The sequence below is a fragment of the Anguilla anguilla genome, chromosome 18 (assembly GCF_013347855.1).
Source record: "Anguilla anguilla isolate fAngAng1 chromosome 18, fAngAng1.pri, whole genome shotgun sequence".
Taxonomy (NCBI): Eukaryota; Metazoa; Chordata; class Actinopteri; order Anguilliformes; family Anguillidae; genus Anguilla; species Anguilla anguilla.
The window spans coordinates 3,046,657-3,070,501 of NC_049218.1; the positions used below are offsets into that span (position 1 = coordinate 3,046,657).

A 23,845-nucleotide genomic window follows, 5' to 3' on the forward strand; every position below is an offset into this window, starting at 1 on the left:
ACATTAGGATTTCCTTGCTTCGTTAAGGATAACATTAGGATTTCCTTGTTCAGTTTAGGATAACATTAGGATTTCCTTGTTCAGTTTAGGATAACATTAGGATTTCCTTGCTTCGTTAAGGATAACATTAGGATTTCCTTGTTTAGTTTAGGATAACATTAGGACTTCCTTGCTTCGTTAAGGATAACATTAGGATTTCCTTGCTTAGTTTAGGATAACATTAGGATTTCCTTGCTTCGTTAAGGATAACATTAGGATTTCCTTGCTTCGTTAAGGATAACATTAGGATTTCCTAGCTTAGTTAAGGATAACATTAGGATTTCCTTACTAAGGATAGCCAACACTGTGCTGGGTCAACAAAAAAAAAACTCATGATGTATCAGGACATATCAGAGACACACCTGCACGTGGTTCTTCAGTAACCGCTCAAACATCTCCTGGCCAGTCTTGCGGTGAGCCTCCATGCACATCAGGTACTCCTTCAGAAAGCAGAAAAGGGGCGGAGCGATTAAACACAGGCGGGGACCCGCAGGGAGGCGACAGGCCTGCTTTTTAACGAGCGGGGCCCCGGCCTGCATGCAGCGTGAGCCCAGGAACACCCACCTCCGGTCCACTGAGGGAAACATCCTCCGTTTACTTCTTTCCATTTCATTTAATTGGCGCGACAAACATTGATTTTCGCGCTGATCTCTATTCTGGTTTTTTTTTGTGTTTTGTTTTCCGGGGGGCGATTCGCGCGTCATCATTAGCCTGGCCCAACCGGTTTGTTTTAGTCTCGTTTGCCTTGCTTTGCTTTGCCTTGCTTTGCTTTGTCTTGTTTTCCTTTTTAGCCAGCGCTGCATTAGTCAGGGAGGAGACCCCACCGGCTACGGGGCCCGCGATAAAAGCCCCGTCTCCGAACGCCATCGTGTTTATTTTTTCGGCGCGGCGTAATTAAGTTTGGCCGCGACATCGCGGCGGAGCGCGGCGGCTTCGGGCGCGGGGCCAGCGCGGGCGTCCCGCTGATATATGAAGCTGACTGGCGTTTACCCCGCCAGGGGGCCGGGCTCCGCGGGTCATTAAGCCAATCATCGCAGTGGTGTCCCTCTCTCTCTCTCGGAGCGCGTCGGCCGTAAAAACAAAAAAAAAAAAAGAAAAAAAAAAACCGTTACCCGGGAAACGCTTTCCCGCCACCGCGGGCAACGGGCGCGCGCCTAGCGGAGGCGCCACGGCGACCGAACCGACCACGAGAAAGGCGGGAAAAACCGCGTTCCCGGTGTGGTCGAAACCGCCGGTGCGGTTGAACGCAAGTCACATGACCACCCCGAGGGTTGCCTGCAAGTAGCGGTCATACTCCCGGAATCTGCCGGAAACGGAACGGAACAGTCAGGGCCTTTGAAATCGTCCTCAAAACGTTCCCTACTTAAGGGTATGAAGGGTACCCTCTGGCACGCACACGCACACGCACGTATACTCTTCGCAAAATGAGTACATATAGATACATGCATATATGAACAAAATACGCGATCGAGTGACCAAATACATGAAATGTACAGCACGATGAGTGTATTTACACACACACACAGATAGGTAGGTGGATATTAGCGCAACCCACACGGTACGCGGGGCCTCGATGGAAACGGCTGCTGGGCGCTGATTAAAAACGGAGCTGTGTTTCCGCTCTTCCAGCGTCTCGCTGCTTGCGCATCGGCGTTCTCCGGTGTTTTATGGAGAAATAAAGCCCTTAATATCGTTCTCGGAGAGCCCCGCTCGGCTGTGCAGCCAGCAAACGAACACTAAATCCTTTATTAAATTGCGCTCTCCTCCCAGGAAAGCACTTGCATCACCGTTCCGAGAAGTTCTACGAAATACCGACTGCAGGCGTAATTATAACACTTAAATAAAGACATTGTTATGAATTCCAACAAAAAAAAAAAAAAAGGAGGGGGGGGGGGGGGGGAAATTGCGTGCACGCTGCAGTGGAGAAAAGACGGCGTGTGTAAATCACATGTACGTGCGCAGACGAATGGGCTAGCACATAGTGAATAATAAGAAATAAAAAAACTTTACATTTTCCCCCCTCTCATAATCCCGATCCCTTATTAAGAAAAGCATAACTAATACACAGTATCAATTACCATGTTCATTAAATAAGAACTCCATTGGTTCTATAGGCATTTTGCATTAAATATACAACTTAGCATCCCCTCTGCAATTAACATCATGCTAATTTACATTTTAATTGCTTCCCAACAAAACACTACCTTTGTTGATAATGCAACATAATGTCAACTTCATTGTGCGCTGTTGGTGAATGTGTAATGAACTTAACTTGATCATTAGTGATGTTAATTATCTTTCTAATACGAAGATAAAGATATGATTATGCAAATGGTACGGTCGTTTCCAGACTAAATCCCTTTAAGGTTGGTGCCGAAGCACTTTCCAGGGAAACTTCAGAGGGACACAACGCATCTGTCTCGCACTACAGACAACCAACACGTAACAGATGCCTTGTCACAAGCTCACTAATGGGACATTTATTCATTAAAAAAACACAACTTTGATAACTGTCAGAGGCGATATTCCAGCAGTAGACAGCGCTGACGATGAACGGGACTCCAAAAAAACCTAAATCTGTCAAATTCCTGCAGCAAAGCTGTTCAGCTGATTTCAGTCTTGGTTTTTGTAACAACCAAGAAGTTGAAAATCCAAAAATCCAATGGATGACCTTTGGTAGTATAAACGTAAATAAGAAAGCTCAGGAAAAACATACAACAAAATAATTCCTGTTAAATTCCATCATCTCTCTGTTACACGCCCCCTATTATGATCAGTGTACTATACAAAAACACAGTACCAACAGAAATCATTCCTAAATGTCCCACTGTTAACAATCTTCTACTCTGCTAATGGTCGCAACTGAAATTTCAGTCAAACTATCAACTCAACTTTAAATAAAAAACAAACGAATAGATAAATTGCAAATGACATATACCAGGTGAAATCAATAATTTATAAAGATCTTTGGGAATAGGAAAAATAATCAAAGACAAAAGTAACAAATATAACAACCCATCTGCATATTTCACTGATAAAACTGCATTTAATAACATAATAATGTTTATGTAATCTTTTTTTTAGCTGTGCTAAATAATGCCATTTCTTTCCAATTGGCGCTAACAGCATTAGAAAAAATAATTCAACGGAACAAATAAGCAATTTCATTTCAGAGAGAGAAACTTGAAACAAACACATTTAAAATCACGTTCAAACATCTTTTTTTTTTTTTTTTTTTTACTTTGTTCGCGCAATACGAGGGCAACTTCTAAAATCAAATCTGAAGACAAAAAAAACCAAAAACTATTATATTCTGCTGCCGCATTTGGGAGAAGAACAATTTATCAAAGTTGCTGATAGGCTGTCAGGGCTTGATATGATAAAGAATAACACAAAATGAATAATGTTTTCATCAGATTGAGTCTCCGCATAATTACCGCCCCCCGTTCGTTCGTCGGCGCGCGAATAGACAGCAGTCGCAGAAACACCAATTTCATGCCCTCGTGCCTGAATAATATCGCGGCGCTTCCGTTTCCAGATGGCGAGCTTTTTCCACAGGAGGAACTAATGATGTGGGCACGTTTAAAGGGGGAAAAAAAACAACAATAACAGAGTCTTTAACCTTCAACAGCAAACTGTATGTTCTACAGAATGTTCCCTGGGAAAAATTAACAAATATCAATTACATTGCTCACTGAGGTGTAATCGGCTGTAATAATCAAAATTAATTTAAAAAATAATTAAACAGACCCCAGGGCAAGTCGCCCCCCCACTTGGTGGTGTGGCACCAGGGGTGCACTCGGGGCGGGGGGTACACCTGTGAGCGGATTCTCGCGCTGCTAATAGCGCGGCACATCGAAGGGGACTCAAACTCGCAACCGCCTGTATGTCACAAACGACGAGCGCCGTGACACAGCCACTCAGAGACGGCCAATCAGAAGAGGTGTTTTTTTCCTGTGCGTGTGGGGTACACGTTCACTTTCCCAAACACAGAGTGGAAAGAATTGGTTTTTGTTTGTTTTTTTTGCTTGATTGAAAAGGTGTCATTAATGATATATGGGCCCATGTTTTCCACCAAATGGCAGGCCCAAAAAAACAGAGGATGGATTGCAGTCTGAGTATTTGCACGCATTGTCTACTACAACCACACACTCACAGCCATACAGCACACATAACACATACCGTCTGCAATGAAATGAACAACGTTAAAACAACTGCATGCACATGAACTTGCACACACACTGACATACACGCACGCACACACAGGCACACACACACGCACACAGGCACACACATAAATAGAATAGTAATGGCACATACAGTAAAGTGTGGTGCTGCAGTAAAGTGTTGTGCTGCAGTAAAGCAGTGTGCTGCAGTAAAGTGTTGTGCTGCAGTAAAGCAAGGTGTTTTACCTCGATGGTGCAGCTCGTGGTCTTCCCCAGTTTCCTGCGTGCGGTGCGCATGGCACTGCTGAGGACAGTGGTCTTCTTCTGGTGGGAGGTGGCCAGCTTCTTCTTCTGAGAGTCTGAGGGAGAAACAACCCAAGCGCTGATCACTACACAGTAACCCAACTGAGAATATTCTGTTCCAGAACTTTTAAAAACCTGCCTTTCCTCCTCAGTCTGGAACGGTGCAAATGTGCCTCACCACACACCGCTATTCTGCTTTCAGAATAGAGTTTGCCTTTCAGCAGAGTCAGAGACTGCTTCACACCCAGCGGGGCACTTCCCACTGAGGACTCAAACCCGCAACTGTAAGGCCCAACCTGTGTGTGACCAATGAGGAGCTGCCTCGCTGTGGAAGGGAATGTGGCTGATCAATGAGGACCTGTTCGGCTGTGACTGACGAATGAGAAGCTTCCAGGGTACGGAAGGGAATGTGGCTGACCAATGAGGGTCTGCTAGGCTGGGACTGACCAATGAGAAGCTGCCAGTCGATGGAAGAGAATGTGGCTGACCAATGAGGGCCGGTTAGGTTGTTACTGACCGATGAAAAGCTGCCAGGCCTTGAGCGCCGTCTCCTCCAGCAGCGGGCTGACGTCAGCGAGGCTCACCGGACCCTCGCGAGCGCCTGGCTTCGCCGAGACCTCCATCTTGTGGCTCTCCTCCAGCTCGCGCCTCCGCTCCACCATCAGCCGGCTCCACGTGCTCTCCACCAGGGCCCTCAGCTCCGCCTCCACTGCCGCCAAAAACGCCACACCCGATTCAGACAGGCTCAACACCGGATTCAGACAGGCTCAACACCGGATTCAGACAGGCTCAACACCGGATTCAGACAGGCTCAACACCGGATTCAGACAGGCTCAACACCGGATTCAGACAGGCTCAACACCGGATTCAGACAGGCTCAACACCGGATTCAGACAGGCTCAACACCTGATTCAGACAGGCTCAACACCCGATTCAGACAGGCTCAACACCTGATTCAGACAGGCTCAACACCCGATTCAGACAGACGCCAAGAACGCCACACCCGATTCAGACAGGCGCCACACCTGATTCAGACAGACAGGTGCCCCGCCCGATTCAGACAGGTATCGAACAATTATTACAATACACGACTTTACACGTATTACCATTTTATTCTATGTTTATGGTCTTTATTTAATCTAGACTTTTATTGTACAATGTGCACCATGTAAGAAAAGAGCTCCACAACCAATTATTACTCTATTATTATAGTTCTAATTATTAGTCCTTCCTTTAAACAGTACAGATCCTGGCAGATCACCCACTTAATTCTAAAAGGAACCTCTATATCTATTTTAACAAATATTGAAAACAAAAACATATTTTTTAATTTAATTTGTACGTTTTGGCCGGTACCATGAAAATGGCCAGGGATCTGCAGGTGTTTTTAACATTTTTAAATAGAGTTAACCCATCTCAAATACATATTTGATCCTGGCCTGACACACAGCTATTTTATGAATATAGGGAAACTGCACCCAGATATCATAATTCTGTCCTCAGATTTAAGTAGTGCGAGACACATGGCATACAGCTGCAAAACAAGATTTTTTTTTTTTTTTTTTTTTTTAACAGTACTTTTCTTTCAGTTAATCATATTTAAAATGTTAACAGTAAGAGATAAAGAACAATATAAACTGAGAAAATTATCCAAAAGATTAGTGGAACATCCAAAAATTATTGCTCTCATAATAAAAGCCTGGGGGTGCAGTTAGAAAGTTATACGACGATACTAAAAACAATTCTACAGTAGCACGGCGAAAGACTGTACGTATATATTAAGAATAATATTTTTCTTCTTAATGATGTTTTCAGGCTCTGAACTTTGTGCCAGTAGAACTACCTACCTTCCGCTTACCGACGCGTTTGGAATGACGCTTGGGCTATTGCTAAGACAAGCACACGACACGGTTCATTCACCCAGAGCTGCGTGGACTGGCGAGCGTGTGAAAGGGATTAAATGCTAAATGCTTTGGTTGTGAGGAAAGTTCTGCATTACGTTGGAATTGCCCTGGGTTTTCAATGTGCTGAGTGAGACCAGCTCAACTGGAACATAAGCCGTGGTCACTTCGCAGAGAGGATTTAAAGGGGGAATTCCCCTTAAAAAAACATTTTTTTTTTACACGTTGGTCCTAACCTCTAGAATAATTTATCTAATCTCACATATTAAGCTTTAGTCTTTTAGTTCACGACAAAGAAAATGTACAGACCCCTTCGCAAACAATGATGTCACCAGGGTATAACTCCTCCCCTTTCATTGGAGGGGATGGATTTAGAAAATTGAGTGGAGGCTTCAATTCAGATGAGACTAAAACAAGACTCCGAACATTCAATAATGTCTTAAATACTGTGATAGCCACTTTAGAAAAATATTTTTTAAAACATACTTTTGTCACATTACTGAATATTTTCCAGTTCTAAAGATTTAAAAGGTCTCAAAAGGGGAGGAGTTACAACAGTGTTCTGAAAACACAGACTAAAGATTTGATTTTGACATACTAAATGCAGGTCACATCAATTATTCAGAGGGTCAGATAGAATGTTTTTTTTGGTGGGGAGGGGGGGTTCCCCTTTAGCCACCCCCAGGTCCCGCCCCCCACACAGCGCTGGCAGACGCCGCTCACCCTCGGCAGAATTGGGGACCTCGATTGGTGCACTCGGCTGGCTGTTCTTGTGCGGCAGGAGGTGAGACCAGATTTTCCTCGCCTGCTTTTTGTGCGTCTCGCACCCAAAGCCTTCTGGGTAACTGGGGGAGCATGCGAAACGACAAAAGCGTCAAAAAGGGTCCGAGCTGGAGCTGTTCTCTTAAAAGCACGTAGTTTCCAGTGAGTACGCTTATCAATCCAATTCTCATTTAACACAAACTATGTAGAAAAGTTCAAACAGCCTTAGAAAATGAACCTAAGTAAATGGCTTTTTAAAAATGAGATATAAGGTGAATGTTGCATGTCATGGACTTTAGCACAGTCACACTGAGTAAAATACAAATACGAGCACACAGACACACAGAAACCTAGTATAGGACAAGAAATAGACAAATAAAATGTTATTATTTGCTTAATTTTATTAATTGACTTGAAAAACTAAATTGGAAAGTGTATTTCTCAAACCTTTAACCTCAGTGCCCCAGGATACGTTACATTACATGACGTTTTTAGGCACTGAGCAGAGGTGCGGGTCTTAATGTACAACACATCTACACAGGTGGGCGTTTCACAGCACCCCTTCACGTGAAGTGCGTTCGCTCAGGGCTCCTACCTGCCGGATCTGAGGATGAGGAGGCAGTGGAGGAGACAGGTGAGGAAGTTCACGTTGCCGTTGTACGTGGCCATGAGGACGTCCCACTGCTGCTGCAGAACGCTCAGCGTCCGCACCACAGCCTGAAGCTCCGCCCCCGTCTGCCGCCGGCGCGACAGGAAGTAGAGCACGGCCCGGTTGGCGCTGTTGTACAGAACGCTCACCGTCTTCTCCCGCTGCGACGGGCCCTTCTCCAGCACCTGGGGATGAACAATCAACCAATCAACCAATCAATCAATCAATAACCAATCAACCACCAACCAATCCACTGCCATCAACCAACCAATCAATCAATCCAGTGCCATCAATCAACCAATCAACCAATCAACCAATCCACTGCAAACATCCAATCAATCAATCAACCAATCAATCAATCAATCAATCAACCAATCCACTGCCATCAATCAACCACTCAACCAATCAATCAACCAATCCACTGCCAATCAATCAATCAATCAACCAATCAACCAATCACCAACCAATCCACTGTCATCAACCAAGCAATCAACCAATCCACTGCGAACACCCAATCAATCAATAAACCAATCAATCAATCAATCAACCAATCCACTGCCATCAATCAACCAATCAACCAATCAATCCACTGCCAATCAATCAATCAATCAAGCAACCAATCAACTAATCCACCAATCACCAACCAATCCACTGCCATCAACCAAGCAATCAACCAATCCACTGCCAACAATCAATCAATCAACCAATCAACCAATCCACTGCCATCAACCAACCAATCAACCAATCCACTGCCATCAACCAACCAATAAGTCGAGGGCACTGTAACATTCTCCGCCAATTAAGGAAAGCGTATCCCAGAGCGCATTCTCCTCCGCGGTGTGAGCAGCTAGCATCTCACGCTTTCGCTAACCGATGCCGCATGGTGAAACACTACAGCTTTGCAGTTATGATTTAACTTCTGTTATGTAGCTGCAACAACCAAAGCAATAACGCTATGTAATGTTAACACACACTGCGGTATAACAGCTAAGAAAGCAAAGAAAGAGAGAGTTGCAGGTAGGAATGCTATATGATCGATGAGGTGGTGCTATTGTACCATGGAGAGAGGCAGCTCTGAAACATCAGGAAATATGCAGCTGCACTGCTGGCTAAAGTGTAAAGTAAATCTCGATAAGGCTGATTGGTTGGCAAATAATAATGTAATCTAATGACATATGTCTAAGCAGAGATTCAAAGGTTCAAGATTCTGTTAAATTAATTCTGTTAATCAATGTTTAAAAGCATTTTATGTTTGTGTGTGTGTGTGTGTGTGTGTGTGTTTTTCAGGGCACGTACCACAACAATCTGCTCTGCGATGAACACCAGAATCTTCTCTGGCTCAGTTAAGAACATTCCCTCGTAGAGCTTCTCCACGAGCTTCTTGCTGAAGAAAGCGACGTTATCCACCAGCGTGACCGTCTTCCCGACTGGCCTGTCACCGGCTGGGACCTCTGCACAAACAGCCAAGAAACGCACAACTTTACCCGCTATACTCACTCAGTTATACGGCTCACTGTGTAACAAATGCAGACTTTACCCGCTATACTCACTCAGTTATACCAGCTCACTGTGTAACAAATGCACAGACTTTACCCGCTATACTCACTCAGTTATACGGCTCACTGTGTAACAAATGCACAGACTTTACCCGCTATACTCACTCAGTTATACCAGCTCACTGTGTAACAAACACACAGACTTTACCTGCTATACTCACTCAGTTATACGGCTCACTGTGTAACAAATGCACAGACTTTACCCGCTACACTTACTCATTTATACGGCTCACTGTGTAACAGACGCACAGACTTTACCCGCTATACTCACTCATTTATACGGCTCACTGTGTAACAAATGCACAGACTTTAACTGCTGAGAATGGTACAGGTGTGTGCAGGTGTGAGAATGGTACAGGTGTGTGCAGGTGTGAGAATGGTACAGGTGTGTGCAGGTGTGAGAATGGTACAGGTGTACACAGATGTGAGAATGGTTCAGGTGTATGTACAGTAGTAAAGCTAGAGTGAGAATGGTATAGGTGTATACAAGTGTGAGAATGGTACACGTGTATGTAGTAAAGCTGGTGTGAGAATGGTACAGGTGTATATAGGTGTGAGAATGGCACAGGTGTATGTAGTAATGCTGGTGTGAGAGGGTGCAGTACCGTCTCTGGCCACATGGGTGGCCTGGCCTTCCTCCTGGCAGGTCATGTGCACAATCTCCATCAGGAACTCCAGCACCTCCGTCTGGAAGGTCTGCTTCTGCTCCTGCGTGGCCGTTTCCGGAGAAAACTGGAAAGCCAAAACACACGTGCGCGCGCACACACACACACACACACAGAAACGGTCCTCTTATTGTCGGTAATTGATCATGGGAATTGTACTGAAGCGGTGCTGAAGCCTGGAGAGGTGGAGACCTGGCGGCTCACAGGCAGTGCTGCAATGACAGACTCACGGCACGCACAACAATGAGCCGTCACTGCAGAACCTCATAACTGAGGAGACAGTGCCACCTCCTGGACAAAACACTGCACAACACAACACAGCCCTCAACTGAAAAGACTCTACTGTACCACAGTGGATTGCCAACTGCCTTTCTTTTCCTATGGAAAGTAATACTCTGACAGGTACATCTATTCATGTGTGTGTTAATACCCATATATATATATACACACAGTGAGATCCATAATGTTAGGGACAAAGACATTTTTTCTTGATTTGGCTCTGTACTCGACAATTTTAGATTTGTAATTAAACAATTCTCATGCGAGTAAAGTGCAGATTCTCAGCTTTTATTAAAGGGTATTTTTCATACATTTTGGTTTCACCATTTACAGCACTTATATATATATATATATATATGTACACACAAGATTTATATATGTGTTTGTGAGAGAGAGCGAGAGAGTGCGCGGGAGAGCGAGAGAGAGAAAGAGAGAGTGAGAAAAAGAGAGAGAGAGAGAGAGAGAGAAAGGAGTATGTGTTCAGTTAGACACGTAGAGCAAGCGCTTTTAGGGAAGTGGCGTGTAAAGCTGAAGTTAAGGTACATTCCCTGGGCGAGAGAGAATAAGAGAGAGAGGGAGAATGAGAGAGAGAAAAAGAGAAAGAGAGAGTGAGATGGTTCCGTTTCTCTCTCAGGTGCGGGAGTTCCCCCCGTCCCGAGAAAGCGTGCGTGAGATCTGCGCGGTTTTGGCGGGAGGGGAGGGGAGGGGAGGGGAGGGGAGGCGCACGCTCACCTCCAGGAGGAGCACGAAGGGGTGCAGCTTGTTTTTGGCGGCTACGTTGATCAGGCTGTCCATGAGCAAGATGCGCATGAAGTCACACACCTGCTTCCGGGCGGGGTGGGGCGCCGGGGGGGGCGGGACCTCCGCGGAGTCTGCGCCGTTTTGGGAAGAGGGTTCTGTGGCGGTCTGGGGTAGAGGCGGGGGGGGGGGGTGTCAGTCAGCACGTTCCCATGGCAACAGCAGACCCCCTGAACTGGATCCAAATGACTGAGGATGTGTCCAACCCGACCAGTTTTTTAAAGCATGTAAGTCATTTGAAAGTAATATGATGTAGCTATTTTAGGCCGTGTAATTTGCAGAAAGCAGCCAGGTTAAATATTCTGACAAATCATTTTTGCTGCTGTCACTATTTGGGGGAAAATGCTGGTAAGTGGGCAGCACTACCCCGGACTCACCTGGTGGGGGTTGGGGGGCGGAAACACGGTGGCTGCCAGCACATTCAGGAAGTCCGGGGAACTCCAGAGGGGGTCCCGCGGGTGCAGACTGTGCACCAAACAGAAAAACTGCATGACGCTGCCTGGGAACTGCATTTCCCATGAGCCCTCACTTCCGGCTGAGGGCTGCGCGATCACGCCCGTAACGGACCAAAAATAAAGAGAGAGAGAATTTACATTTGAGCGAGTTAAGTCCAAAAATGTAACAAAATGTTTCATAAGGTTTAGTGTTTATTTGTTTGGAAAAATTCTGCATCTAGTGTGACCTGTGTACCATCTCCATATTAGATTTATTTATACTGCACAACAAGTCAGTGTCAGTTAAAACAGACCCCAATTTGACCCAAAACCGACCAGAAGGGTAAATGTTCCCCCGGTGATGGTTTTGTTCCCTGACCTTGCTGAGGATGACCTTGACCAGTTCTAACAGGACCTGGGCTGCATCCGAGCAGAGCTGTAGCCCTGGTCCATCGTTACTGCAGTCGATCACCTCCTGCAGCAGCCCGTCGAGATCCGCCTGGGGGGGGGCAAGGGGGTGGGGGGTGGGTGGCGGGAGAAAGGAGAGGAGGAGACCCCCATGTCTTACTGCTAGACTCTCAGAAGAGAGGGTTCCAAAAGGTTTCTCTGTGTCGCTGTAGAGGAACCAAATCTAGCTCAAGGGTTCTTTCTTGGCCAAAATCTGGGACCCTTTCCACACCTATAGTACCATGAATTCCTGTCATTTCAACTAATGTAATTGCAAAATACATTTTTGCAATTGTATTTTCCAAAGTCCATGAATGAACTTGCATACATACAATCATTTAGATTATACTTTCAAGTAAATATAGCAGATTTAGGACTTATAAAAGTACAGTTACTTTTGTAAGACATTAGTCTGAGGATCATCAGTAGTGGTTTAGCCGTGACAACCACTAGCCTGTACCATGTAGGAGGGATTTGAAGAGAGATTCAGAAGTGGTTCTGATTGATTCCAAACCGCCACACACACACACGCTTACGCACACACATGGGCTTGCACAAGCACACACACACACACACGCATACGCACACACATGGGCTTGCACAAGCGCACACACACACACACACCTTACCTGGCCTGTGACAGTTTTATAGCAGTTCTTCTGCAGGAGCAGGGCCGCTAGCAGCATGTAGATCTCGGGCGTGGCCACATGGCTGACCAGGAGCCTCTGCAGCACCTCGAACCCGGGACACGGGCAGCCCGAGCTCTCAGGCGACCAACACGGAGTCTTTAGGTTATCTGCAATAAGACCAGAGTCACATGACCAACACTGGATCTTTAAGTTATCTGCAATAAGACCAGAGTCACATGACCAACACTGGATCTTTAAGTTATCTGCAATAAGACCAGAGTCACATGACCAACACTGGATCTTTAAGTTATCTGCAATAAGACCAGAGTCACGTGACCAACACGGAGTCTTCAAGCCATCTGCAATAAGACCAGAGTCACATGACCAACACTGGATCTTTAAGTTATCTGCAATAAGACCAGAGTCACATGACCAACACTGGATCTTTAAGTTATCTGCAATAAGACCAGAGTCATGTGACCAACACCGAGTCTTTACGTTATCTACAATAAGGCCAGAGTAAGTCAGCCGGTCAGGACTCGAACCCGGAGCCTCCTCTGTGCGAGGTAACGCGTGCTAACCGCAGTATACCCACAATGCTTTGGGAGAGACGTGTCCGGTGCACGTACCCATTACGGCCGAGGGCTCTTCAGCCATGTTCTCCACCAGGGCGCCGGGAGAAATGCCGTCTCTGAAGCGAGCCAAAATGGCGGGGTAGGACAGGAGGCGGGTCAGCAGCCTGAGCGCCAGCGTGACCGTGCTGGAGTGCAGGTGGCTCTGAGTGAAGAGCAGGAACCAGTCCGGCCCCAGAGCCAAGAACACCTCCTCCTGGCTCCTGCAGGACACCGACCGGCACAGCAAACACAGCAGTGAGCTCACAGACACCGTCATCATCACCACAGACACCGTCATCATCACCACAGACACCATCATCACAAATCATCACCACAGACACCATCATCATCACCAATCATCACCACAGACACCATCATCAGAGCAGGTCATCATCATCATCATACGGGTTAAGACTCGCTCGCCATGGGTATCATAAAGGTCATTCAAGTGGTAATCTCAGTTATTTCAAAACTGTTCTCATTAAATCATCAATGTGCACAGTGAAGAAGTGGGGGGGAAATACAAAACAGAAACAGAACTCGGTCCTCGGTTGACCACCATCTGCACTGACAGGGAGATGGCAGTTAAAGACAGGAGATGGCAGTTAAAGACGGGAGACGGCAGTTAAAGACGGGAGACGGCAGTTAAAGACGGGAGATGGCAGTTAAAGACGGGAGATGGCAGTTAAAGACGGGAGATGGCAGTTAAAGACGGGAGATGGCAGTTAAAGACAGGAGATGGCAGTTAAAGACGGGAGATGGCAGTTAAAGACGGGAGACGGCAGTTAAAGACAGGAGACGGCAGTTAAAGACGGGAGATGGCAGTTAAAGACAGGAGATGGCAGTTAAAGACAGGAGATGGCAGTTAAAAACAGGAGATGGCAGTTAAAGACAGGAGATGGCAGTTAAAGACGGGAGATGGCAGTTAAAGACAGGAGATGACAGTTAAAGACAGGAGATGACAGTTAAAAAACGGGCAAAGCAGGAGACACTCACTTCTGAGGCAGCGAGCTGTCGGGTCCGATCAGGCAGAACAGCATCTCCAGCAACTGGTTCCGGATCCAGACGCTCCTCGCAGGTGTTTGGCTCAGGGCTGCAAAAGTCAGGTCCAATAAAACGTCTGCGTTAGAGCGTGCAGGCTGGAGCGCAGGAACGCTGAGGAATTACTCATCGGGGGAACGCGGAATATCATCCTAATTAGGACAGCGATAACCAAGTTTCTCAATGAAGAGAACGAAGTTTCTCAATGAAGGGCACAATTTTCTCTGTTTTAAGGTGTGAAAAGCGTTTAAATATTTTATATTGTCTGGATGAGTTTTGTGAAAGGAAATTCCTGAAAGTTTATACTGCCTGGACTATAGTTCTCACCTTGGAAAGAGACATCGAAGACGATGCCGGAGAAAATGCTGTTCTCATTCAGGGAAGGAGGCAGCAGTGTGTAAACCAGGAACAGCCCGAGCCTGCAGGGATAATGCATATACACACACACACACACACACATACGCACGTACGCACGCACACACACGCACATACACACAGTGCAGCTTTTAAAATGCCTGCCTGCCAACAGTTTACAAACTACACTTACTCACTACTTGACTTGAGTTATATATACATAAATACAAAAGACTCAAACCAACTGCACTGTGATTCGTCCAATGTACTTTTGTACAATGAAGTTTAGCCTTTTTTGTATGTATGATATCTTTAACTCATTTCAGTCACTGCCAATCACATGATGTTATAAAAGAAACACTGCAGAAAATTCAATTGGGGTAAAGTGCTAATTAAGGTATAATACCCAATCCAAACAGCCGTGCTACCTGCAGATGTCCTTTGTGTTGAAGAAGCCATGGAGCAGCTGTCTGAGGATGGAGGAGATGAGGCGGGTTTTATGGCACGTCAGAGTGGGCTCGTTCAGCAGGAAGAGCAGCTTCGTCGTCACACCAAGGCGGTGCAAGACCTCCGCGTTCCGCCCGTCACGACTGGAGGGAAGGAGAGCACCAATCACAGCAGAGTGAAGGGAAGGAGAGCACCAATCACAGCAGAGTGAGGGGAAGGAGAGCACCAATCACAGCAGAGTGAGGGGGAAGAGAGGACCAATCACAGCAGAGTGAGGGGAAGAGAGCGCCAATTACAGCAGAGTGCATTAAACAGAGCACCAATCACAGCAGAGACCTGAGAACATTAAAATGAATCCAAACAGCAGCTAGCCTGAAACGCAGGTAATATAAGAAGTGGTCAGTACAATCAGTTAGAAGCATGGTTGCAGGTTAAGGCAGTAGCGTGATGATTTGTACAGCACATTGGGTTCAGCCATAAGACGTACCTCGACGATTTCAGAATGTCAGCAAAATGGTTTAAAACCAGCAGGTTGAGGTTATCGGGAGCATTCTGCCACACCTGGAAGAAAAAATGGAACGGCTCCTCAGTGACACACACAAAGCTGGATTAAGGCATTTGGGCATTTGTGATATCCCCACCCTGGCCAATCAGAAAGCTCACCTCCAAGTCACAGAGAATGTCCCGGAAGGCACTGAGGTTCTGCACGTAGACGGAACCGCTCCCCAGCTCCATGGTTCCCACGATGGCCAGGATGAGCTGGAATGTTCTGTGGCTGATCAGCTGGGACTTCGTCTTCAGGAGGAAGGCTAGCAACTGCACAGAGGAAATTACCCATCAACCCCCACGCAGCTAAACACCCAGCTCAGCTGTGGACCCTGGAGCACCCGTGACCAAGCTGACTACGGCTCAAACTGAACTCTGAATCTGTATCTCCCTGTATCATCCCCACAATCATAAAAAGAATAATCCCAGTACATGTCAAAGTGCTGTTACTGATCGGCGTGTTGGAGGTGCTGGCATTCAGCAGCACTAGTGATAATCCTCACAGGCATCTACATAACGGAACCTCATTAGCATGTAGCTACAGTGCAATCACAGTCTGCTTGTGCCTGAGCTGGCCACTAGGGGGAACCTGCACAGTTAAAGCGGTGATAGGCAATCTCCAGTAACGTTAAGTTAATAGGGTAAGAGTTAGAGTTAGGGCTCAGGTTAGGGTTAGTGCAGCAGTGTCTCAAGGTAGCGATACCTTATACCCGTCGCTCCTGTTTATCTTTTGCTCCACGCTGTGGTTATGGTAAGGGTAAGGGTTAGGGTTAGGGTTAGGGTTAGGGTAAGGGTTAGGGTTAGGGTTAGGGTAAGGGTTAGGGGTTAGGGGTTAGGGGTTAGGGTTAGTGTTAGTGCAGCAGAGTCGCGGGGTAGCGATACCTTATACCCGTCGGTCCTGCTCATCTCCCGCTCCACCCTGGGGCTGGTGCTCAGCACCGACAGCAGAACCTTGGCGGCGGCGTACAGCGAGCTGTCGTCCGTCGCCATGGCCACCAGGCTGAGGACGACCGCGGGCCCGCCAATGTACAGGAAGCTGTCGGCGGCGCTGCTGGACACGAACGTCCTGACCCCTGAGAGATGCCGCGGACGAAGACACGAGAGAGACGCAGTGTGCGTTAGCCCTGCGGCTAGGCAAAGACCTGGGTTTGAGGCGTCCTGGACACCTACAGTATTTGCTAGCTGATGATGTCTAGATAATGACGACTTGGGTTTGTTAACAAAAAGAGCAAATCCGACATTTGAAGACAACACGACACCAAGTCTTGTTTTTTGTTTTAAAAGACTGAAATGTGAGATATTATTGTACTCGCAAACTGTGCTTACTATTTGGGCATGACTGTGCAGTAACGTGATTGTCATTAATATTTCAGTGAATCATTTTTTAATATGGAGTGCACAGCATTCACAGCTGTTGTGCAATGAGGAGCACCAACAGACCTTTCTATTTTTAATCTAGCCCTCAGTTCACTGAAACAAAAAAAACATGCCAGTACTGAGAGCCACACTAATACAAATAATCATTAGCCTAGGCAGGACTGGTCATTGTAGCACTAAATATTCTCTTTTTGCAAAATACAGTAAGACAAGTCAGGGGTTGACATAAGTACGCATCCATGCAAAAAATATGAAAACGTGCAGCAATTCTGTCATAATGGAACAAATTTATACCTATTTTTAGGTACGCACTTTGTTGGAACATAAAAGTGCCTCGCACTGTAATCTCTTCGCCATGCACGCTACAGTGCTTGCATACCACTTACGTCAACCTCTGCCCATAATCTTCAGCGACTCATTTATACAGCTGGATATTTACTGGTAAAACTGAGCCCAATACCTAATACCCGGCTCAAGCGAATTACAGGCCGAGTCTTGCCATGATCTGAACCCATAATCCTCAGATCAAGAGGTCAAGCTCCAAGCCTTACGCAGCACATGTTTTAGAGTCTGACGTAAACGATAAAATATGCAGGCGTGACGGAAACATCCGGAACTCCTCACGACGCACGGCTGCGCGGCATTACCGAAACGGCCCACCAGGGCGGCGCCAATGGTGCGAGAGGTCCCGCTGAGGTGCTGGGCCACGTTTCGGGCCAGGAACACCGGGGTGCAGTTATCCCGCGAAGTGATTCCCATCTGAAAGAGAAACCAGGAAACGGGAGTCACTGTGTTAAGCTGTGTTAAGGAATCCCCCACCTGTCTGAAACATGAGAATGAACATGGCCTAGGGTCGTTTCATAAGGAAATAAAACCCAGAGTAACAGTTTGTTTGAGTGTATCACACAGTTATGTATTGTGTGTGTATATAAGTGCAAATATTTATGACATTTCAGTATGGTGCTGTGAGTCTAACGAAACACATTCACTGGGGTTCTTTTTCAACACTTATGTTGCCGAGAACAGTTCATGCTGAAATCTAACATCTAAAAATACATGATCACAATACAATGCAATACAATAAGCTCTTATATAGCGCTCTTCATGCGTACATCCCAGGGCGCTTTACAAAAATAAAAAATAAAAAATAGAAATTAATAAATAAATAACCTAAGAAGTCAAAACTAAGAGGAATAGGCACATGAGAACAAGTAAGTCTTAAATAAGTAAGATTGTGGTACGGTAAACTCAACATTTTCAAGAAAAAGTTAAAAATCATAAAAGTTTCATTCTGACCACACATATACTATCTCAGCAAAATCCATAGTTGTATTTCACTTTTTTGGTAAAAAAAAAACAAAAAAACACAGAGGAATGTCCAACCTCTTTGGCAATGAGGCGGCAGTCCACCTCGTTGTACTGGTCTCGGATCTCGGATACCGTGGTTACGGTGGACACGGCAGGATTGATCCCAAACGAAATCCTTTCCTCCGGGATGATTCTGATAGGGGATGCGACGCTGCTGGCACCATCGGCTGAAACGTCCATCAGAAATACAGCATTAAACAAATTATTAAAGAACAGCCATAACACTGAAAGGGGGCGTGGTTTCCCTTTCAGATTCAGTGAGGCAGGTGGAGAGACGCACCTGGCAGAGACACAGACAGGTAGTTCCCCAGGTACTTGGTGCCCTGGCTGTACATGACCTCCACGGACTCCGGGGTCATGGCCTCCTCCCACAGGTACGCGGGCCCCACCCGCCAGATCAGAGACGCCTGCCGTTTCCACAGCGACGGCGTGCCGATGATCCCACACACGTCGACGACTGCAGTGGGATCCATGGAGACGCACTGCCCGGGAAAGGGCTGGATGTACTTCATCTGTCAGACGGGAGAAGGACACAGCCAGTACTGTGAACATACATGCAAATGAGGCATTCTCCTTTTCTCCCCGATTTGAAATATCCAATCATTTTCATCATCAGCTTGTTATATTGGTCTTGGGATTTTTCAAATAATAAATGGCAATTAGATAAATAGTCGGTTAAAACAGTTAAAACAATCTTTCTGCCTAAGCCCAATGCAGCCATACTAAGCTAGGTAGAGCACAGCTTGCCAGCACAACAGCACTGCATCTAGCAACCTTGCTATATAACAAATAGACTAAAATGCAACTTGATAAAACTAGTGGCGGTTATGAAATATCTACTAACTATATATGACATCTGCTTGCCAGCTAACTCTTGGCAAATATGGGGAATTCAGCCAGCTAACCGCAGTGGATGCAAGAGAGACTGCTAGGATTAACTAGCTCGCTATATAGCAATATTGCTACCTCACCATAGCAACATTCTGCCACTCCACTAGTATCCCAATTCTACCACAGCTACTACTTTCAGTTCTGCACCTCTAGTACCCCAGAGCATGTTCATCACGAAACGACCCAAACAAAATGAATGACTTAGAAGTGCCTGGTTTGTCCAAACGGACACTCCGATCCTGTATTTTCTTCCCCAGAAAAGAGCATCAGACACACTGAACGTGGATCAGCCAACCTTTGCGGAGCCGAACATCTTGCCGTTCAGGTAGGCGGTGACGAGGCAGCTCTTCTTGATGTCCTTGGCGAGGGTGACGGTGAGGTGGTGCCACTGGTCGGGGACGAGGTGCTTGGCACATTTGAACGGGACCGCAGACGGAAGGGTGGTGGGCGTGGGCACTTCTGGCTCCATCACATCTAACGCCAGAAAACCACATCAGACCGTACAGAGGCCTCAGTACTCAGTGTTTAGGCGGGGGGGGGGGGGAGGTGTAGGGAGGTGACGTGAGAAAAAAAAGTTAATATAATAAAGATGGGGATTTTATGTTGTGATTAGGATATGCAGATCAGTAGTCTGAAATATTTTCCCCTTTGAAGTCACCAGAAATGATACTTTCACTGCTGTTCTTTAAAAAAAAAAAATCATACAAATTTAACTTTATACGGGGGTGGCGGGGGGGGAAATCCCACAGTTCTCAGGGTCTATTTATTGCAACCCATGATATTCAAACTAAAATTACGCCCATGGCAAACACGGCCTTTTTGTTTCTCACACATAATCACCGATTATTTTCAGTGATAAGCAAACGGTATGAGGAAGCCACATGAAGAGACACGAACCTCATAAAGAGATCTGAATCTCTATTCAGTTACGAAACGACAGGTTAAACTAAGAGTTGGGAAAGTGAGAAGAGCGAGCGCCCCCTGGTGGAGTACCGAGGAACTGATAGGCCTCCTCCTCGGTGCTGATGACCAGGCAGCCGTCGGGGGCGGTGACGCAGATGGACAGACAGACGAACTGCTGCTCGGCGCGGGACATGTGGCGCACCACGGTCAGCAGCCGGATCGGGTGCGAGTCGCAGGCCGAGCTGAACCGGCTGATCAGGAACCAGCAGGAGAAGGACAGGCCCGCCGAGGGGGGGAAGCCACGGCAGTCTGGGGGAGCGGTGAGGGGAAGAGGGAGAAACATTACTGGAGCATTACTATCACAATACTCTTATTACACACAGAACTCACATTACATACATTACTCACATCACTATTATTACTCACATTACTCATATTAATAACTTTACTCACATTACTCTCATTACACACAGTACTCATATTACATACATTACTATTATTACTTACATTACTCATATTACATACATTTAATCCAATTACACCCATCACTCACTTTACTCTTATTACACACATCACTCATGTTACTCACATTGCACATCATAAACTTATTTTTTTTAAGTCACACGACCCTTCTTGATAAGCAAAGCTACTGTAAGATCACTAAAAATGCAACATGCTGCAAAGCCGAATGGAAGCCCTTACCACAGCCAACGCCTCCGGTAGAGATGGAGTCCGCACCGACCCCCTTCACTGTGGCTAACGAGGGAAGGAAGAGACACCTACAACACAAAGGCGGTGTGAAGCCAGAAGTGAAGGTCAATAAACAGATCTATTCAGCTGAAACCCTGCATTAAAAACTGTCATCAGGATGCTCAAGTAGTTCTGCTATTCTAACCATGTTTAACCAGAGAGGTTCCGTTCCTCTCCAGGCCAGGTGATATGTGGAGAGTGTTGTGGTGTAAAATGGCTGCCTTGCAGCACCCAGGTGAATGCTACTCATTGGTGGTGACACGCCAGAGTGAGCAATTCTTCCAGAATTACATCTCAATTCACACTTAGTCGGACATAATTGGAGCAGTGATTCAAAACTACAGCCCAATGTCCTTTACGATAGGGACCACAAAATTTTTGTATAAAAACATTTATACAAAATGTAGCACTATGGGGGGTAAAAAACGACGCTTAAATATAAAAATAGCGCAAACTGCCGTACCCAAAACCGCTGTCGCTCATGTCGAATTCCACGAAGGACGGCGACACGGACAGTTTGTGCGGCCTCAGGCTGCGGGGCGACGTCATGGAGACGAGGCTGACGGTTCGGTGGTGGGGAACCCTGAACCCGGCGGAGTGGTTCAGCAGACTGAAGCTGTGCTTCAGCTCTCTGTTCGGCGGCTTCCTCTCCTGACCGGCGGGGACGTCGGTCACACCGGCGCTGTGCCCTGAAAACAAAACACACATAAACTCATCACAGGAAAGTAGTCAAATAAAAACTGTTCTCCAATCATATCTAAATTATAACCTGTATTGACCTGACTTAACACACGTCTGACTCAATCTGATGGAAGACAGAGGAAGGAAAAAGGTAGTTCATGGGGAATCCCATAAACACCGTCTGATCACAAAAGCAGGTTTTTCCTGCTACTGTCATCAGTTAAAAGGATCAGTTAAAGACTCCCAAACTATCAGCATTTCTACAAGCCAAAACTCACCTATCAACTGCATACGCTTCTTAACCTTTATCTTGCTGTGCTGGCTTTATCATGCATCATGCAAGAAATATACATATATTATTATTATTATTATTATTATTATTATTACCACCATTTGACGCGTCTGTTTTTAGCTGAGGAGAGGGGGCATTTTCGGCACCACACATGAACGGATTCCCCAGGCACAGGAACTTTCTGGTGGGAGAGGAACCAGCGTTTCATCACTGACATCCACTATTGATAATCAATTAATTAATCAATCAATCAACATTATAATAATTATATAGAACACTCTTCACATCAATATGTCCAAGGACACGCAACAAAATACAAAAACAAGGAAGGAAAAAAATCTGTCTGTTATGTTCAGACTACATAAAAGCCTGCCAGGTCACGTACTAGAGGCAGAAACTCTGGGGATTTCCAAGACTAGGCTTGATACAGTGTTAGATACTATGTATTACTGTAGGTAATCAGAGCACTAATTTAGTCAGGAAAATGGCGAGCAATGTTGGGCTGAATGGCCTGTTCTTGTCATTATGTCATGTCATGTCATGTCATGTCATGTCATGTCATGTCATGTCATGTCATGTCATGTCATGTCATGTCATGTCATGTCATGTCATGTCATGTCAATGTCATGTTAAAAGCTCAATCAAAGCTTACGTGATTATTTGCTTCATTACCGTAGTTGTATTTGGTACTCTTCACACCCTGGTGTCGTAGGGGTGCTGAGCAGTTAATAACAATTAGCAGCACACAAACCCAGGACCCATACGAGTCAGCTCTGAACAGGAAACGTAACGTCGCGGTGAAACAGAAACGCGTTCGCTGGGGCTCGGCTGACCTGAGCGAGGGGGGCTCGATGGACTGAGACGCCAGCTTCTCGAACACGCGCACCACGGGCAGGTGGAGGGGGTGGGCGCTGGAGAGCAGGATGGCTTCGCAGTGCACCAGCAGCACCAGCAGCAGCCCCGCCTCGCACATGATCTGCCGGTTCCGCTCGGACTTCACCAGGGACTGCACGTGATTGGCCACGGCCAACTGCAGCTCGGCAACCAGCTAGGAGCAGAGGGCGGGTTCAGAGGTCACCGCGGAATGCGTGAATTATGATGTCATAATAGGGGCCACAAACAGCACAGCAAAGCAGCGCACCCTTATAAAAGCCATCGGCAAAGATCTGGTGTCTTAAAAATGTTCACTTCCCTGGATTTTTTTATATTAATATTTTACTTTCAGTGCATGATTGCAATAGGATGAGCTTTTGCATGGAATACAGAATATTTTATTGATAAAACTAACACTTAAACTTCAAAGTTACCAAAATGTGTGGGATTTAAAACTGCAATGTGTCCAGGAAAAGGAATTTGATGCTGTCAAACCCAGGGGACACCTGTTAAAGAGAGTACGTACCTGTGTGTTTTCGAGGCTGGTTATTTTGGGGAGAAGAGTCATAATAACGCAAACAGCCCCAGGGTGAACGATCGTCTGATCAAAGGCAGACCTGAGAAGGAAAACACTGACAGTAAAGATGTGACCGTTTGGCCTGTCCAGGGATTAAAGGGTTCAGCAAGGTTCAAATGTGAAGTTCCGCGTTTCAGAACCCATCGGCACTGGCTATGAAATGCAATATAATCTGTAATGCAAAAATGTATTAATGTGTTCGAAAACAAATCTAAGCCAATAAAGAGTTAGTCAATAAGCACAAGGTCAAGAGTATTTCTGAACGAGAAAGGTTCTGCAAGAAAAAGTGGGAAACAAATTCGTAAAGAATATAAAGACTGTTAGCTGGCTACAAAAAAACTGTTTGGAAGGTGTGAATACTAAGAATTGACTGGCAGGGTGCCCACACTTTTGCATGTGTCACATTTGTTTTTTTTTCCAAACTGTGAAATTGAGCAAATAAATAGTACATGTGCAATAAAATTAGCAGAAATATGTCAGGTTTAAGTTGGTACCCTGTTTTA

General features: G+C 46.0%; 1 protein-coding gene across 2 annotated transcripts in view; it reads right to left on the minus strand.

Moving 5' to 3' along the window:
• Window positions 1-23,845, minus strand: part of wdfy4 (WDFY family member 4) — a 79,663-nt gene that overhangs the window by 36,903 nt on the left and 18,915 nt on the right. For both annotated transcript variants that reach the window (XM_035399946.1, XM_035399945.1), the window contains exons 13-40: window positions 23,292-23,382; window positions 22,726-22,940; window positions 21,988-22,073; window positions 21,383-21,608; window positions 20,872-20,948; window positions 20,260-20,478; window positions 19,562-19,740; window positions 18,656-18,887; window positions 18,391-18,542; window positions 17,655-17,766; window positions 16,513-16,703; window positions 15,748-15,900; window positions 15,572-15,645; window positions 15,066-15,227; window positions 14,611-14,702; window positions 14,239-14,335; window positions 13,258-13,463; window positions 12,629-12,795; window positions 11,932-12,051; window positions 11,496-11,660; window positions 11,053-11,226; window positions 9,982-10,108; window positions 9,117-9,271; window positions 7,767-8,005; window positions 7,133-7,254; window positions 5,026-5,217; window positions 4,452-4,564; window positions 402-479 (exon numbers count right to left, since the gene is read on the minus strand). In XM_035399946.1, coding sequence (XP_035255837.1) covers window positions 402-479; window positions 4,452-4,564; window positions 5,026-5,217; window positions 7,133-7,254; window positions 7,767-8,005; window positions 9,117-9,271; window positions 9,982-10,108; window positions 11,053-11,226; window positions 11,496-11,660; window positions 11,932-12,051; window positions 12,629-12,795; window positions 13,258-13,463; window positions 14,239-14,335; window positions 14,611-14,702; window positions 15,066-15,227; window positions 15,572-15,645; window positions 15,748-15,900; window positions 16,513-16,703; window positions 17,655-17,766; window positions 18,391-18,542; window positions 18,656-18,887; window positions 19,562-19,740; window positions 20,260-20,478; window positions 20,872-20,948; window positions 21,383-21,608; window positions 21,988-22,073; window positions 22,726-22,940; window positions 23,292-23,382 — 4,216 coding nt within the window. The remainder of the gene's footprint in view (window positions 1-401; window positions 480-4,451; window positions 4,565-5,025; window positions 5,218-7,132; window positions 7,255-7,766; window positions 8,006-9,116; window positions 9,272-9,981; window positions 10,109-11,052; window positions 11,227-11,495; window positions 11,661-11,931; window positions 12,052-12,628; window positions 12,796-13,257; window positions 13,464-14,238; window positions 14,336-14,610; window positions 14,703-15,065; window positions 15,228-15,571; window positions 15,646-15,747; window positions 15,901-16,512; window positions 16,704-17,654; window positions 17,767-18,390; window positions 18,543-18,655; window positions 18,888-19,561; window positions 19,741-20,259; window positions 20,479-20,871; window positions 20,949-21,382; window positions 21,609-21,987; window positions 22,074-22,725; window positions 22,941-23,291; window positions 23,383-23,845) is intronic.